A 16,332-nucleotide genomic window follows, 5' to 3' on the forward strand; every position below is an offset into this window, starting at 1 on the left:
GTTTTAGTCTAATCTAATCTAATCTAATCTAAATCTTGGGTTTATATACCGCATCATCTCCGCAGATGGAGCTCGACACGGTTTACATGGTTAGGGAAGGAACGGAACTCCAGTGGAATTATATAAGTATGAGAGAAGAGAGGTTGGTGTGAGAGTGCCAGGAGCGGGACGGGGTTACGTTCTGGAGAAGAGCCAGGTCTTCAGATGCTTACGGAATGGTAGAAGGGGGCTCAAATTGCGGAGAGGGGAAGGGAGACTGTTCCAGAGCTGAGTGATTCTGAAAGGGAGGGAAGAGCCAAGTTTACCAACAAGGGAGATGCCTTTTAAGGAGGGGTAGGATAGTTTTAATTTTTGAGTGGATCTAGTGGAGGTTGGATTTGAGGAATTCCAGGATAGAGGGATAAAAGGAGGAAGGATACCGTGGAGGATCTTGAAGGTTAGGCAGGCACATTTAAAGTAGACCCTGGAAATAACGGGAAGCCAGTGGAGTTTGGATAGGAGCGGTGTGACAGGGTCAAATTTACTTTTTGAGAAGATAAGTTTGGCCGCGGTGTTCTGGATTAGTTGGAGTCTGTGGAGGCTTTTCTTTGTTAAGCTTAGGTAAATGGAATTGCAATAATCCAATCTGGAGAGGATAATGGATTGTACGAGGACGGCAAAGTGTTTTTGGTGGAAGCAGGATCTCACTTTCCTCAGCATGTGAAGGCTGCAAAAGCATTTTTTTATCAGGGAGTTGAGGTGGTCGTTGAAGGATAATGATGAATCTATGGTGATGCCCAGAACTTTGCTAGAGAATTCCAGCTGTAGAGAGGAGCCTGTGGGCAGTGGGATGGAAGTGGGTAATTGATCAAGTTTAGGGCCGAGCCAAAGTAGTTTAGTTTTGGACTCGTTCAATTTCATTTGTACAGTGTGAGCCCAGGATTGAAGTTTGGTTATGCAAGAAGAAATGTTAGCTGCGAGATTGGTGAGGTTCGCGTCGGTCTCGATGAGGACCAGGATATCGTCGGCGTAAGTGTAGAGTGTTTCTAGGGGGAATAGGTGGAGAAGATTCAGGGAGGACATATAAATGTTGAAGAGGATGGGAGAAAGGGGGGAGCCTTGTGGGACTCCACAAGTCGGTTTCCATGGGGAGGAAGAGGAACCATGTTTGGTGACGGTGTAAGAGCGAGAACGTAAGAAGTTCGAGAACCAGTCAAGGACTGTAGAACTAATGCCTATCTCGGAGAGTAGGAAGATTAGAATGTCATGGTGGACAACGTCAAAGGCAGCAGAGAGGTCGAATTGAAGGAGAACGGCAAATTTTTTGTGAGAGTGAAATTGTTGGATCTTCGAGATTAGGGAGGCCAGGAGGGTTTCGGTACTGAAGTTGGGTCTGAAGCCGTATTGATAGGGTAGGAGGACAGAGAATCTTTCCAGGTAGGCTGAGAGTTGGGAGGAGACGATGGACTCTAGCAATTTGGTTAGGAGCGGAATGTTTGCTATTGGGCGATAATTGGATGTGGAGGAGGGGTCTAGGTCAGTTTTCTTCAGTAGAGGGGTCAGTGCAATGCGTCCCATTTCAGGGGAGAAGAGGCCCGATGATAGGGCAGAATTTATGAGTATGGTGAGAGAAGAGATGGCCTGTGTGGGTATTTTCTCAAATAGATAGGATGGGAATGGATCCAAGGTGCAGTTACAGGATTTCAGTTTCAGGCAGAGTTTGAGGACCTGCGAATCGGATACTTGCTCAAAGGTAGTCCAGGATCTGTTGACTGGGACGGGGGTGGGGACCTTTGTAGTAGAATCGGGGGAGGCGGGCACCAGAGGATTGTAGGAGACTACGGGAGGGAAGGAGCTTCTCAAGGCGGTGACCTTTTCATTGAAAAAGTTTGCTAGTAGGTCCACTGATGGGGAGGAGGGAGGTATAGAAGGGTTGGTGTTGGGAGTTAAGGAGCGCCAGATATTGAACAGCATACTGTTCTGGTTTTTTGAACTGGAGATCTTGTCACCATAGAAATTTTTCCTAGCTCTTTTGAGTGTATTGTTGTAGAGTTTAATGTTGACTCTCCAGATTTGTTTATCTGCGGGGGATTTAGATTTTTTCCAGATGCGTTCCAGGGATCATACGAGCGGAGTTCCATCCCCTTTATCATCTTGGTCGCTCTTCTTTGAGTACAGGAGAGGCCAGCTCCCACATAGTCAGTTTTTCCCCTGGTGATCAGTAAGACCATTTCAAGCTAAATGTTAATATACTTCAGGCAGAAAATTGCTGATCTCTTCCGCTGTTGTAATGGTGGCATCTTGTGACTGTATTTGTGGTTTTTGACCTTTGTTATCATCCCCAAAATTTCTTTTTTTTATTTTTAAATCTTTATTCATTTTCATATCTTACAACAAGTGTATAATATTCAATCAAAAATTTTTACAAATCACTTGACATTCTTACTTATAATCCTTAAAATATAAAAGAATCCCTTCCCACCCACTCATTTATTAATACTAAAACAATTAACAATTATTATCTTTCCCAATCCCCCACCCCCCACCCCTATACCTTAACTAATACCAAGGTGTTTAAGATGTCTGATCATTAGAATAAGTAATCAATGGCCCCCAAATCTTTTTAAACTTATGATAATTTCCTTGTTGCATGGCAAGCACCCTCCATTTTGTAAATATGACATACTGAATTCCACCAAAAGGTGTAATTAAGTTTAGTATAATCTTTCCAGTTTCCAGTAATCTGTTGAATGGCAACCCCCATCAGTATTAATAAAAGTTTATTATTATTTGCTGAAATTGGACTCTTAAATCTCATAGATGTACCAAATAATATAGTATCATAGGAAAGGGCAACATGATTTTCTAACAATGAATTAATTTGGGACCAAATTAACTTCCAAAAGGCATTTATATAGGGACAGAAAAAAATTAAATGATCTAAAGTCCCAGCTTCTAAGCTACAATGCCAGCATCTATTGGACCTAGAGCTATCCAACTTCTGTAAACGAACTGGGGGTCCAAAAAAAGAACTGAAAATATATGTAATAACTAAAGAAGCCACATGGGGGCAGCAGTGCACAAAAATGTAGTGTATTCTTAGCAAAAGGTAAGGTACATTTCACTGAAGAACTGGACCTTTCTTCAGGGGTGCAGTGGGGATTTTTATCTGATGAAAGGATTACTTGAACACATAAAGCTGCTGTTTCCCAGGGACATAATTATCAGCGGGAATGCTGGGGGGTCAAATCCTCCATAGCAGAACTTGACATGTACAGCTGTGCCTCTCCGGTGCTGGGAGAAACTGCTGGAGTTAAGTTTTGACTTAGACTTCTCTTTTTGCCATTTGTGGGGAATCTACTTTATACTAATAACTGGCTGATTTATTGGTTCAAGATTTAGTAGAGTAATTATTTTAAAGTGCAGTGAGTGTATGGTGTGCGTTGTATGTAGTAATTTTGTATTTTGTTGTATATAATAAATATAACTTTTTTTTTTAATTGTATGGTTGGCTTTTTGTGTAATTAGTAGAGTGAAGATTTTTTGTCTAAAGTTGTAGAGTTCTGTTCCCTGAGATACATTTTTCATCTATAGCAGTAAACCCAGCCCTGCAGAAAGGTTCCTTTTTAATCATAGGATACTGTGGGAGTAACCTTTTATTTTTGAGGATTAATTGGATAGTTTTGTAAAGTTTCTTTTCCTTTCACCTTAGACTCTGAGTCAGCCAGCTCCATTTTCAGATGAGCTGGAGGTTGACTACAGTAAGCCCTACGTGAGGGTAACCATGGAAGAGGCGCTCCGAGGAACACCTGGTGAGTTTGATCACATCCATGGTAAAGGGGAGGGGACTCTCTTGTTGTCCACACCCACTTGTTTAAAGAGGAGCTTAGAGCAATAGTGCCTGGTGCTGAGAAGTTCAAAACTCCTCCTCCTCTTTCACATGTGCTGCAAATGAGGTGCTTTCCAGATTTGCCTTGTATGTTTGCTCTGAGAATTGTGTGCATTTGAGCCCCCTGTAACCGATAGGGGACATCACAATGAAACAGTCACATGAGAATGAAGGTCTGAGCCCTATCTTACCCCACTTTGGAGTTGCAGGGATCCACAAAACCAGCGTTTCAACACTGGGTAAGGAGTGCTCAGACAAACCTTTTATTTTCTCATTAAACACCAAACTATTTTAAAACAAGAGTGCACACAGACAGGGCAGGTTTGAGAAATATTATCCTATAACATGTCCTGATGATTTTGGAATGTAGGGTGCAGGACAGATATTTATCTGACACACAATTTCTGTGCTTTGTTGCTGAGTTTAATAAGCAAATGATTAAATGTCTGACAAACTCTAGAAAAAGGAGTGTTACAGAGATGTGATGCTTGGCTTGGTTTCTCTGATCAGACAGGCTATTCAAAATAGTTGGTATGAGAAGACCTTTTGATGATACAGCTGTCGTATCCAGACATCCAAGGATGAAGTGGCTACCTTACCTAACTTTAAGGTGAGGGGAGGCATGCAATTGCTGGGGGTTAGAACTTGCCAAGAACAACTCCTGACTGCGAAATTGCAAAACTGAAAGGAAAGGGCAGTTTAGAGCATGATATTACCAGATCTATCCAAAAGCTAAAAGGCGTTATCGTTATGGAAAAATTACTTTAAAATTACTGAGCTTTAGACTTCCGGTGACGTCATGCGGTTGAGCAGACACCGAGAGGCTCTGCTCCCATTCTCGAGTCTCCTATCATCTGCTTAAAAGTGGCGTTTCGAGCAGGGAGTGTTGCCCGCAGGTGTGCAGCTCTTTCGGGTGGTGTCCGGCAACTTTTATGGCGACCCAGCCAGTTCGCAAAGAACGGGAGCCTGGCAAACTCCCTGACACCAAGATGACGTCGGCTTCCAGCACCGCTCCACCTAACCCCATGTGGTCTGCCAAAATCATAGCGGAGATCATGGCAGCCGTCGAGTCTGCTATAGACAAAAAACTGCAGCAGTTTTTTTGATAAAATTGACATGGCTCATGAGCGCCTGGATAGCATGAGCCTGGAACTGGATGAAGCCCAGACACGAGAGAGTACCCTGGAGGATAAGGTTTCCCCAGTGGAGTCTAGTGCTGCCTGGGTGGCCAAGCAGTTAGCTGAACTGGCAGAGAAAGTGGACGATATGGAGAACTGAGCCCGATGGAACAATCTCCGGTTGGTAAGGCTGCCGGAGCGGTTTGCAGCGGCTAAATTGGTTGCATTCCTGGAGCAGTGGATTCCGGAGTCCCTGTCTAAGGATCCCCGCCTGGGCAAACTGCATGTGGAGCACGATTGGGGCCTAAGGGAGCTGTTGCACTCCAATGTCGGGGTAGTTTTTCCTAGGGAGGGCTGGGCGCTGGACCTTCATGTCTTCAATTTGGTATCTGCTCTTTGTTTATCTGTGGTATTATCCTGGATGAGTCTACTTTACGGGCATGCTCGTGGAATGTGGCAGGTATTAACTCGCCCATTTAAGCGCTCCAAAATTTTACAGTCCTTGATGAAACAACATATGTATATTGCATGTTTCCAGGAGACCCTTTTGTCGAACAGTGAGCATGGCTAGGGACTGGGTTCGGGAGGTTCACTACTCCTCGGGCACTACTCATAATGCCGGGGTGGCGGTCCTCTTGAGCAAATTTCTTCCTTATACTGTTCACCAGGTTGTTAAAGACCCGGGGGAAGGTTTTTGTTTCTTCATTTGGAAGTGCAGGGGAAAGAGATGGTGATTGCTAATATCTATGCCCTAAATTTGTTTAACAAGGAATTTTTCCAACAGCTCATTGGTTTGTGTGCCACTTTTCAGCATCTCCCCATTCTAATGTTTGGTGATTTCAACGTGGTTCTTGACCCGGATATGGATCACTTTTTTTTTTGGGGGGGAGGGGGCTTCTTCAACTGACTACCGGCCTGTGAGGAGCTTCGCCCAGTTTTGCCAGGTATTGGATTTGGTGGATGTTAGGCGCTTTTATCATCCCAGATATCTTTATTGGGATGCTCATTATAGAGAATACATTCTTCAGAAATGGGATGAATATTTGCAGGATAATGTTGCCTCCAGATCGGATCCCTTGCTTTTATGGGAGGCCACCAAGGTAGTCCTCCGCGAGGAGACCATAGCGTATGTGGTCAGGCAGCAGAAAGAACGCTCCCGGGAACTTTTATATTTGCATTGTAGGATCGAGACATGTAAGCGTCGATGGATCGCTTCCAGGAATCCAGCTGATCGAGATTCCCTTCAGGTTGCTTGGGTGGCATTACAAGTTAAGATTCATGAACATACTTTAAAATCCTTCCAATTTTACAAACATAGGTTTTATAGATATGGAAATCATTTTGGTAAACTATTGGCCCATATGGTGCACCCTTGTCAGGGCCCCTATTTTTGTAAAGGGCTTTTGCAGAATAAGTCTTTGGAGTTAAACTTGGATAAATCGGAGGCTTTGGCTATAGGCAGGTACGCAGATTGGTCAATTCCCTTCCCTCTGCGAAAGGTGGCACACAAACTTAAATATTTGGGGGTGTTTATAACAGGCAATTTATTCTGGGCTTATAGGGAAAGTTTCACAGTGTTATTGAACCGGTCCAGGGATCTTTTGGGTCTTTGGTCTCGCTTTCCATTGTCCATAAGGGGTCAAATTGCACTCTACAAAATAGTTTTGTTCCCTAAGTGGGTTTATGTGATGCAGACTTTTCCATTGTAGATGACCAATAAGGATATCAACATGTATCACACTGTATTACGTAAATTTCTTTGGAATAATAGAAAACCCAGAATGACTCTTGCTCAATTATCGTTACCTGTGGGGCGGGGTGGACTGGAGATATAACATAGCCTGCCTTCTTCAGCATCTGGTAGACTGGATCAAAAACACTCAGTATTACACACCTGTCACTCTTGAATAACAATTGATGGCCCCCACCCACCTGCACCCTTACCAGATTTTCCCTACCAGGAACCATCCTTTGCTGAGATCTATGCAACAATGTGTTGTGTAAGCGCATGCATCTGCCTTTTACCTCAATGGTTCTGTTGCCCTTGTGGGGTAATTGAGATCTAGATCCTGACTAGAGAATGACACAGGGAAAAATTCTGTCCCCGTCACCGCTCCGTCCCCAGACCACCATCCTCTGCACTGCCGCATCCCCGCTGTCCATCCCCGTCTCTGCCGTCCCCTTCACCGCCCTATCACCGCCCCGCTGTCTCTTTCACCGCCCCATCCCCGTCCCTGTCTTCAGTGTCTTCTCCTCTCCATCCCCCCACCCCCAGCACCCTTCACGCAGTCCAGCAGCTCCCTCCCGCCAGCCAGCTGTGCATTTCCCTCCCTTCCTCCTTTTCCCTTACATTTTCTTCTTAAAACTGGCGATTTCTATAAGGCTACGAGCTGTATTACAGCCGGAGCCTTGAAGTCGCGTTGGGTTGCCTGCTAGAAGTCTCCTCCGATGCAACCGGAAACAGGAAGTTGCGTCAGAGGAGACTTTTACCATCAGGCAACGCAATGCGACTTCAAGGCTCTGGCTGTAATACAGCTCATAGCCTTATAGAAATCGCCAGTTTTAAGAAGAAAAGGTAAGGGAAAAGGAGGGAGGGAGGGAGATGCATGGATGGCCGGCGGGAGACAGTGGACTGCCGGTTCAAACGCTCATTCACCGCGCTTTCACTCCTTGTTCACCGCCCCATGCTACCATTCACTGCTCCACGGGGTAGTGAATGGCCTCGTCCCCGAACTCGCGGTGACCATTTTTTTTGGTCACTGTTTTGGCGGGTTACCCACGGCTAGCTGCGGGTAACCACCACTGTGTCATTCTCTAATCCTGATGATTCCAAATTTTACTTGCAGCGCTGGGGTGCTCGTGGTCTCTGTTATGTGCGCAATGTGGTGTCGGAGGAAGGAGTGCCTCGCTTATTCCAGGATCTACAGGCGGAGGGTTTCCTGGAGGCCAGAGACTGGCTTTACTATCGCCAGGTGTCTCACTAGCTCCACTCCTTAGATGCTGTTACTCTGAACGAAGACCGGGCAGATGTGGTGTGTGAGACTTTGACTTTGTCCCACCAGATTCGGATTAGTCTGTCATTCCATCGGGTCAGTTTGGGCTGCTTTAATCCTCCTTGGGAACCAGGATCTCTCCCCTTCTGAACATATTACCAGCAATGGAGTTTGTCGTCTTATGAAACATCTTCCTCGGCTGACCTGCTCCCTTGTGCTGCAGGAGCAGCACTTGAAGTTTCTGTTGCAGTTGCATGTATCTCCTATGTCTCTGGATTTGCCTCCCATGCTCGGTGTCCTAAGTGCCAGTCCACCCCTACCGGCTTGCCCCAATATCTCATGCACATTATAATTTCCTGTATCTTATTCATTGTAATATCCGACTTCTCATGCACATTCTCATTCACAAAGCTTATGTATCTCAAATCCCTGGTTCTAATACCTAGCTTATATCCTGTTCTAAACATATGTATCTTGTTGTAAACATATGTCTCCTGCTGTAAACACTGCACCCTCTCCCAGCATGATCCTCTTTGTAAACCGCTTTGAACTTAGGGTATAGCAGTATATAAGAAATAAAATTATTATTATTATATGTTCTAATCTTGTGACCGCCTCCAAACATTTTGGTCTTTTGTAGCAATGTACCTGCAGTCTGCTTTGCGTAAGCAGATTCTTTTGAGGGCAGATGTTTTGCCTTTCTCTCAGGTGGTTCACTTGGGATTATTTAGAGCAGTGTTCTTCAACCACCAGTCCGCAGTACAATCGATGCAGCTTTATCTTCGGGCCGGCTTCCTCTTCCTCACTGCTGCAGTGCACAAAGCCATGGGCAGCGGCTCCTACACATGTCCTGCACCATCAGAGGGAAGGCTTCCAGATGAGGCGCAGGACACACGAGGAGCTGCTGTCTGCGGCTTTGTGCACTGTGTCTGTGAGGAAGAGGGAGCCGGCCCGAAGATAACACCGGGGGCTGCATAAAACGGCCAAGCGGGAGCAGGCCAGAAGGTAAGGCACAGCATGGAGGGAGGGAGACAACAAAGGTAGGGGAAATGATTTTATTTTTGAATTTAGTGATTGAATTGTTTCAATTTTGAAAATTTACATCTGCTGTCTGTATTTTGCACTATTCAGGAAGAAATACATTTGTTTCTATTTCTTTGGGTTTGGACTGCATGCAGAGTCTTGAATCTTAGGGTTTCGTTTGTATATATTAGTACTTTTAGTTTTTGGTCCCATAATTGCATGGGGTTATCTGTGTTCTGGTAAGAATGAATATTGAGAAGCATACAGTGTACTTTGTGTAGTTAAATTTTGTGGTTAACCATTATATGTTATTAATAAGATAATATTGTGTGTATATATGAAAAATGAATGGAAAAAATGGTGTTAAAATTAGTATTATAATAGGGTGGGGTCTGGGGCGGAGATGGGCAGGATCTGACCCGCGACAGCCCAGTGTTCGTCCGCCAACTGGTGACGGTCCACAAAATAATTATTTTATTTCCGCTGGTCCATAGGTGTAAAAAGGTTGAAGAACACTAGTCTAGAGGGGGGTACCATGCTATTGCAAAAGGCCTCCTATTGTTGTGGCGTTAGGCCGAAGTGCCCACCGAAATGTTCACTCTGTTAAAATTTGAATATCTGGATGTTCGGAAGGGGGGTCCTGGTCCGTGGAGGAAATTCAGGAGAATATGGGCTCTTATTTAGGAGGGATTGTCCCATAGAGCTAGAAGTTCCCTATTGAACTTTTGACACTGGAGGGTGGTGGGGTATAGGGGGTTCTTTGGTGCGGGGCTAGGGTTCTGTAGGTCTTAGTGAAGGAACAACGCGGAAGACCTGATTGTTTCTGCTATGTTCTTCTTGTTTGCTGATGTTGTTTTGTATGTATTTCTCTAAACTTAATAAACTTAATTTTCCTGTCCAGCTGCGTATCTTGGGCTCTTCCCAATTATTTCAAAACATCTAAAAACTTGGCTATTCTCAAAAATGTAAATGTCGCTGCTCTCTATTTAATTCAGTAATTCTTATTATATTTTCCTTTCTTTAAATTTCTTGTAAACCATGTCAAGCTCTATCTTTACAGAGAAGATGCAGTATATAAGCTTAAGGTTCAATTTAGAAAAGGCTGTGCCATCCAACAAATAACATATAATTGGAAGGATTATAAAAGACTGAATTATTGTTTCTGGTGGAATTCAGTTTGTCACGTGTATAAAATGGAAAGAGCGTTGGCAGTTTAGAAAGGTTACGATAATAAATTTAAGGAGATGTGGGGGCCATTTTTAAATTATTATAATGAATAAGTTACACTTTTCCCAATTTTAATACTCATGTGGATTTGGGGTGAGAAGGGGGATTCTTGGTTTTCCACTAATAATATATTTATGAATGACATAAGATATTATTTTCATGTGGTATATTTTAGTTGTATATGAATTTTGGGAGGGGGGTGGGGGTTAAATCTTCTTGTTGTATATTGTAGATTTTCAAGTGATGTTGTACTATAGTTGTTTGATATTTACTGTACACTTGATGTAAGTTATAAAGTGAATAAAGAAATTAAAAAAGAAAAGAAAAGGCTGTGCCCTCATTCTCTGCATCTACCGGTCTGATCCTTGTCCTTCTGACAGGGGAATTCTGTGTAGCAAAGGGCAGGAACAAGGTTGGCAGATGACCATGCAAATGACATGATGACAGAATTCATCATCATTCCCATCCCCGCAGATAACCATAGGAAATCATCCCCCATATCATTCTTTAAGGAGAAAGGGAAGAATCAGAGTATGTGTCTGAATTCAAAAAAACGACCTTTTACAGGTTACGTAAAATTCGATCTATTTCTAAATTTCTATGTCCCAAATCACTTAACATCCTGATTCACTCTTTGGTGATGTCTAAAATCGACTACTGCAATTCTCTTTTTAAAGGAATTGCTTTACATGAAATAAAACGTCTTCAAATTATACAAAATGCATCAATTAAGCTAATAACCAAATCTAGAAAGTTTGATCATGTAACACCACTTCTTAAAAACGCTCACTGGCTTCCAGTTATTCACAGAATAACGTATAAACTTTGTATAATTACTTTCAAAACCCTCTATAATATGACCCCCGCTTTTTTATTTAAGTTATTAATTCCATATTCTGCAAGGAGAATTTTAAGATTTAATGAACAAAACTTATTGTCTATCCCCTCGTTGAAAATTATAAACACTAGACGACAATTTATTTTTTCATGTACTGCACCACAGACTTGGATGCCCTCCCTATTTCTTTAAGAGAGGAGAAGGAATTTGGAAAATTTAAAAGTACCTTAAAAACATTTCTTTTCAAGGATGCCTTTCCAAACTAATTTTATTATCTTATTACCCTACTTTTTTTTTTATTATATTTTTTATTTGTTACCCTCTTGTATTTTCCCTTAATGTCTTTTCTTTACTTTAATGAATTGTATTTCATCCCTCCTCACCTAATGTTAAGAATATGTTAAATTGAGTGTAATTTAGTCCTTTTTAAGTATTCTTATGTATTGTATTGTCACCTAACAAATGTAAATTTTAATATTTACATCGCTTAGAAGTCTGATTAAGCGATTAATCAAGAAACCTAATAAACTTGAAACTTGCATGTGGGATCTCTCGGAGAGAGAAAGAGATAATGGTTACTGCGGATGGGCCATTTGGCCTTTATCTGCCATCACATTTCTATGAATGGGCACAACCCCTGACCCTCTAGCCTTGCATTGAAGAATCCTGGTATAGAAGGACCAAAGCTGAGATAGAAACTCAAGAATGACACGGGACTGTTTCCAGCCACTGACCCTCCCACGGTTATCCGTAGGGATGGGACATGACGAATTCTGTTACTATGTAATTCTCTGCCTCCCAGGCCCCATGCTGCACTCTCTCTTTAATTTTGCCACAGACCTCAGAGGACATTGGTAAAATTAGTCTGTGAGGTGTTGGACAGAGGGGGGTGATGGATATAGTGGAAGAAAAGATTCTAGATGTGGAAGGATGAGAAAGATGATGGACTAAGGGTTGAAAGGAAGATTAGGGGGAGATGGAAGGAGGACTGATTAATAAGAAGAGGGCTAAAATCTGAGTGGATAGAGAGGCCGTAAAATAAATGGAAGAAAGTTGAAAGTGAAGATCAGTATTGGAGATGGATGTAGGGGTGGAAGTGAAAAAGACAAGAAATGGCAGTTGGACAGAGACCCTAAGCAGAAACCAGAGACTGGGACGCAACATGATTAGAAAAGTGAAATCACTAGACCGGGATGGCCTCTGTCCTCGAGGTCCTCAGCCTACTTGAGTTTTCGGCCTTTCCCCACTGAATATGCATGAGATCTATTTGCATACAATGGAGGCAGCGCATATAATAGATCTCATGTATATTCAGTGAGGAAAGCCTGAAAACTCGAGTTGTGGTCCTCAAGGACTGAGGTTGCCCACCGCTGCTCTAAATAAAGGTTGAAGAAATTAATTTTATTTTCATTTTGGAAATTAGAATATGTTTGTTTTGGGAATTATATGTTCTGTATTTTGCAGAGGACAAGAAGAAATATGTTTTGTTTTATCTGGTAGTGTACTCTATGTGGCTTCTTGGGTTTTCAGTTTAATTTTTGACTACATATTGTTTGTAGCAGTTTATTCTGTATTTGGTGGGGCCAAATATTCTGTTAGCATAGAGCAGTGTCTTGCAAACTTTTTAGAGCTGGGGCACACTAAACCTAGTGTCCCCAGCTCGAGACACCCGGAACTGCGCTGGCGTCGGTGTGATGACATCATGTGCAAAGGCCCTTCAAATGGGCCTTGCGCCAAGAGAAGGACCTGTACTATAGAGAAGAGGTGCCTGCATTGGGAGATTGCTTCACGAAGCACCAACATCTCTCCTCTTCCCCAGTATACCGCAGCACACCTGAAATCTCGAGACACACTGGTGTGCCGCAGCACTCAGTTTGCAATACACTAGCCACATCATACGCGGACTTCAGAAAATCTCTGAAGACCCGCCTCTTCAACACCACCTAAACTGTCCCCCCTACCAGTTATAAACCGCCTCGAAAGTCCTCCCCCTTCCTTTTCCCCTCCCCCAACGTTTAATGCTGTACCTCTCTTACTCTCATCATATATATCTAGCTGTAAACAGCAATGATCCCTTGTAACTGTTCATACTGTATCATCCTATAACTTAGTATAACATCCTGTATCTGATTGTAAACATCCTGTAACTATTCTCTTGTTAATATCTTGAACCTACTGTAATCACCCCAGTACCCGCTCGCTTTGTACTTCCTGTATCTGATTGTAAACATCCCGTAACTGTTCTCTTGTTAATATCTTGTACCTTATTGTAAACACCCCAGTACCCTGTACCTCATTGTAAACATACTGTAACTGTTTTTCGTGTTAATATCCCGTACCTATTGTAATCACCCCAGTACCTACTCACTTTGTATTATCCTGTATCCTACTGTTAACACTGTACTCTCTCTAGACATGACTTCACTGTAAACCGCTTCGAACTTAGGGTATAGCGGTATATAAGAAATAAAATTATTATTATTATTATGAAGTAATCCATTTTTCCCCTGTATGTTTTCTGATGGACTAGAGGTTACTGCTGCTTCCCTTCTGGGTTGGCTCCTTGTGTAAGTTCTGGTCTTGGGTGACTTTTGTAGGATTTTGGAATACTTCATACTATTGGCCTGGTACTGAAAGGGTTTATGTTACTGGTTCTGAGATGAAACATCAGCAGACTGCCTTGAGCCTTCCCTACAAACCCCAGTGTATATACAGCTGGTGTTCTCTCTCTGATGCCCTCTCCCCCCACCATTTTGCAGTAGACCGTTCTCCACAAGCATGGTGGAGAACGATCTTTTAAAACCCACAATACAATGGCTTCTCTGTTATTGGAGGAGTGTTAAGGTTTATGGTTTATTCAAATTTGTTCAATTGGCTTTTTTACAAAGTACTTCAGTAAAACCAAAGCTCAGTGTTTACACTGGACCATATTTCTTCAGCTACACAAAATACATAGTTCTCACAATCAGCGTTCACATGAAGTGATTTGTTTATCTTGTTCTGTATTCCAGCTGACCGGCCAGTGAGAGTTTATGCTGATGGAATATTTGATCTGTTTCACTCCGGACACGCCCGGGCTCTGATGCAGGCGAAGAATCTTTTCCCAAATACGTACCTCATCGTGGGAGGTATGGCGAATTTGTGTTGACCTGGGCTGCCTCACTATACAAAAGGGAAACTATTTACGACTGCCTCCGTTTCAGTTCTGTACAGAAGCAATAATGTACCCAGAGCAGCCATTAGGGTAGAAAGAGAAGCATCCTTTTTCTTTTCCATTTGTCCACGCTCATTATAAGAGCACACCATATCAAGGTATTCTTTATCAGGTGACTCTTTATACCACATTTCAAAAGGAAGGACCTTTGAACATTGTACCTGCTTTCTATGTAGATGAAAAAAAATTTTTAATAGAAAAACATGTAGGCATACTTGAAACTTGTTTTCCAATCTCTCCCAAAACTTCCCCCAAATGTGTAACATCACATTTTTGGGTAGAGGGAGGACTGGCAACTTTTCAACAGCTAGTTATGAAGGTATATCACGATCAGGAGGCTGGTATTCTGAAGTCATCTATGAATCCTGGTAGCTACCAACCATGCCAGGTTGGCTAGCAATAGCGCCCATGTCTGTTCTGGCTTCTTATGTCACGTTTGTGGATGGAGCGATCAGTGCATGCATGACGGATTCAGTTGATAGCTGAGCTGCATGAAATCAGCTTTGTGTCTGTTCCCAGTGTGTAGTGATGAGCTGACGCACAACCTGAAAGGCTTCACGGTGATGAATGAAGTCGAGCGCTATGATGCTGTGCAACACTGCCGATACGTGGATGAAGTGGTCAGAAATGCTCCTTGGACGCTGACGCCAGAATTCCTAGCAGAGCACAGGGTAAGGAGAGTCACGATGAGCCGTGTCCTTCTGACAGGCAAAGTTACTGATGTACTCATGAAGAGAAATAACCGATTGGACTAATCCATTTACAATTAAAGTTATGTCTGGTCCATTCTGTTTTACTACAAAGAGCACCTAGTGTGTCCATAAACTCGTAATTGAGCAATCTGAGCAGCTGACAATGAATTTTTCATATGTAATGAACACCACTGGATATTTAACTGGAATGGAGTCTTGATCCTTAGTTTGAAAGCTGTTTTCTAATTAGGGTCAGTCTACTAAGGAAAGTTAACATTGAGCTTTCAGACTTGGCTGGTTCCAGGCTATCCTGGCTGGGGCCTTTTCTTGTTGACAGGTTTTTGGGCATCACACAACGTTGGCTGGCTGCAGAAGCAAGAGTGGCCAGTTTTTGAGGACACCGAACAGTTGTTTGTGGGAAATTGTGATGACTGCAACTAAAAATAGCCATGTAGCAGAGTTGTTTTCTTCTTGTGCATCACCTTTGCGTGAAGAATTTAACAGACCTAATGCACTGTAAGGGGAGTGTGTGGTGCAATGGTTAGAGCCACAGCCTCGGCACCCTGAGATTGTGGGTTCAAATCCCACACTGCTCCTTGTGACCCTGGGCAATCCCCCATTGCCCCAGATACATCAGATAAGAGTGTGGGCCTGCCAGGACAGATAGTACTTGAATGTAAAACCACTTAGACTATAAGTGGTATATAAATGCTTAAATAAATACTGTAAAATGTGGTCTCAATTTAAAGCAGCATTTATTTCATACTAATAGTTGCAGTGACAGAATTCAAAAAGGTATGAGATCTGTTTATAGAATGAGATTGGCATCAGTGCCGGCACCTCTCCTCTCCACCCCCACTGCTCATTCCCACTCCTCCCCCGCCGCATGCATGTGCCTTCACTTCCTCTAGCTCTTCACCAGCGAGAGCTGCAGTTCCAACCTGCTGGGTGCACTGACCTCGGTGCTCCCCTTGGATGTGCTTTCAGGTCCCATGACTAGGAAGTGATGTCATAGGGGGAGCCGGTGGCAGGCAGCAAGTTGAAGATGCTGCTCACACTGGGGAAGCTAAACTGGTACAAGGGAAGGGGGAGGAAGGGGCAGAGAAGAGGGTGATTGGACGCCACCACCCCTCACTACGCCAAAGCAAAACTTTAATGACTTTCACACTTTGTGAACGGTTTGAGATGGAGAGGCGCATAGAAAGAGGGAGAATTGTATACCGCCTTTTGGTGGCTTTGGCACTGGAGGACTAAGTGACTTGCCCGGGGTCACATGGAGCAGCAGCAGGATTTGATCTCAGGGTGCCGAGGCAGCAGCTCAACCAGTGAGCCACACCTTAAACAAAGGCATAGTGGGGG

The 16,332-nt window shown here is 43.3% G+C and overlaps 1 protein-coding gene across 3 annotated transcripts in view; it reads left to right on the forward strand.

Moving 5' to 3' along the window:
* PCYT1A (phosphate cytidylyltransferase 1, choline, alpha) overlaps window positions 1–16,332 on the forward strand; it is a 32,834-nt gene that overhangs the window by 7,767 nt on the left and 8,735 nt on the right. For all 3 annotated transcript variants that reach the window (XM_033959212.1, XM_033959211.1, XM_033959210.1), the window contains exons 3-5: window positions 3,692–3,791; window positions 14,079–14,195; window positions 14,801–14,952. In XM_033959212.1, coding sequence (XP_033815103.1) covers window positions 3,692–3,791; window positions 14,079–14,195; window positions 14,801–14,952 — 369 coding nt within the window. The remainder of the gene's footprint in view (window positions 1–3,691; window positions 3,792–14,078; window positions 14,196–14,800; window positions 14,953–16,332) is intronic.

Source organism: Geotrypetes seraphini, chromosome 9, assembly GCF_902459505.1.
Source record: "Geotrypetes seraphini chromosome 9, aGeoSer1.1, whole genome shotgun sequence".
NCBI lineage: Eukaryota > Metazoa > Chordata > Amphibia > Gymnophiona > Dermophiidae > Geotrypetes > Geotrypetes seraphini.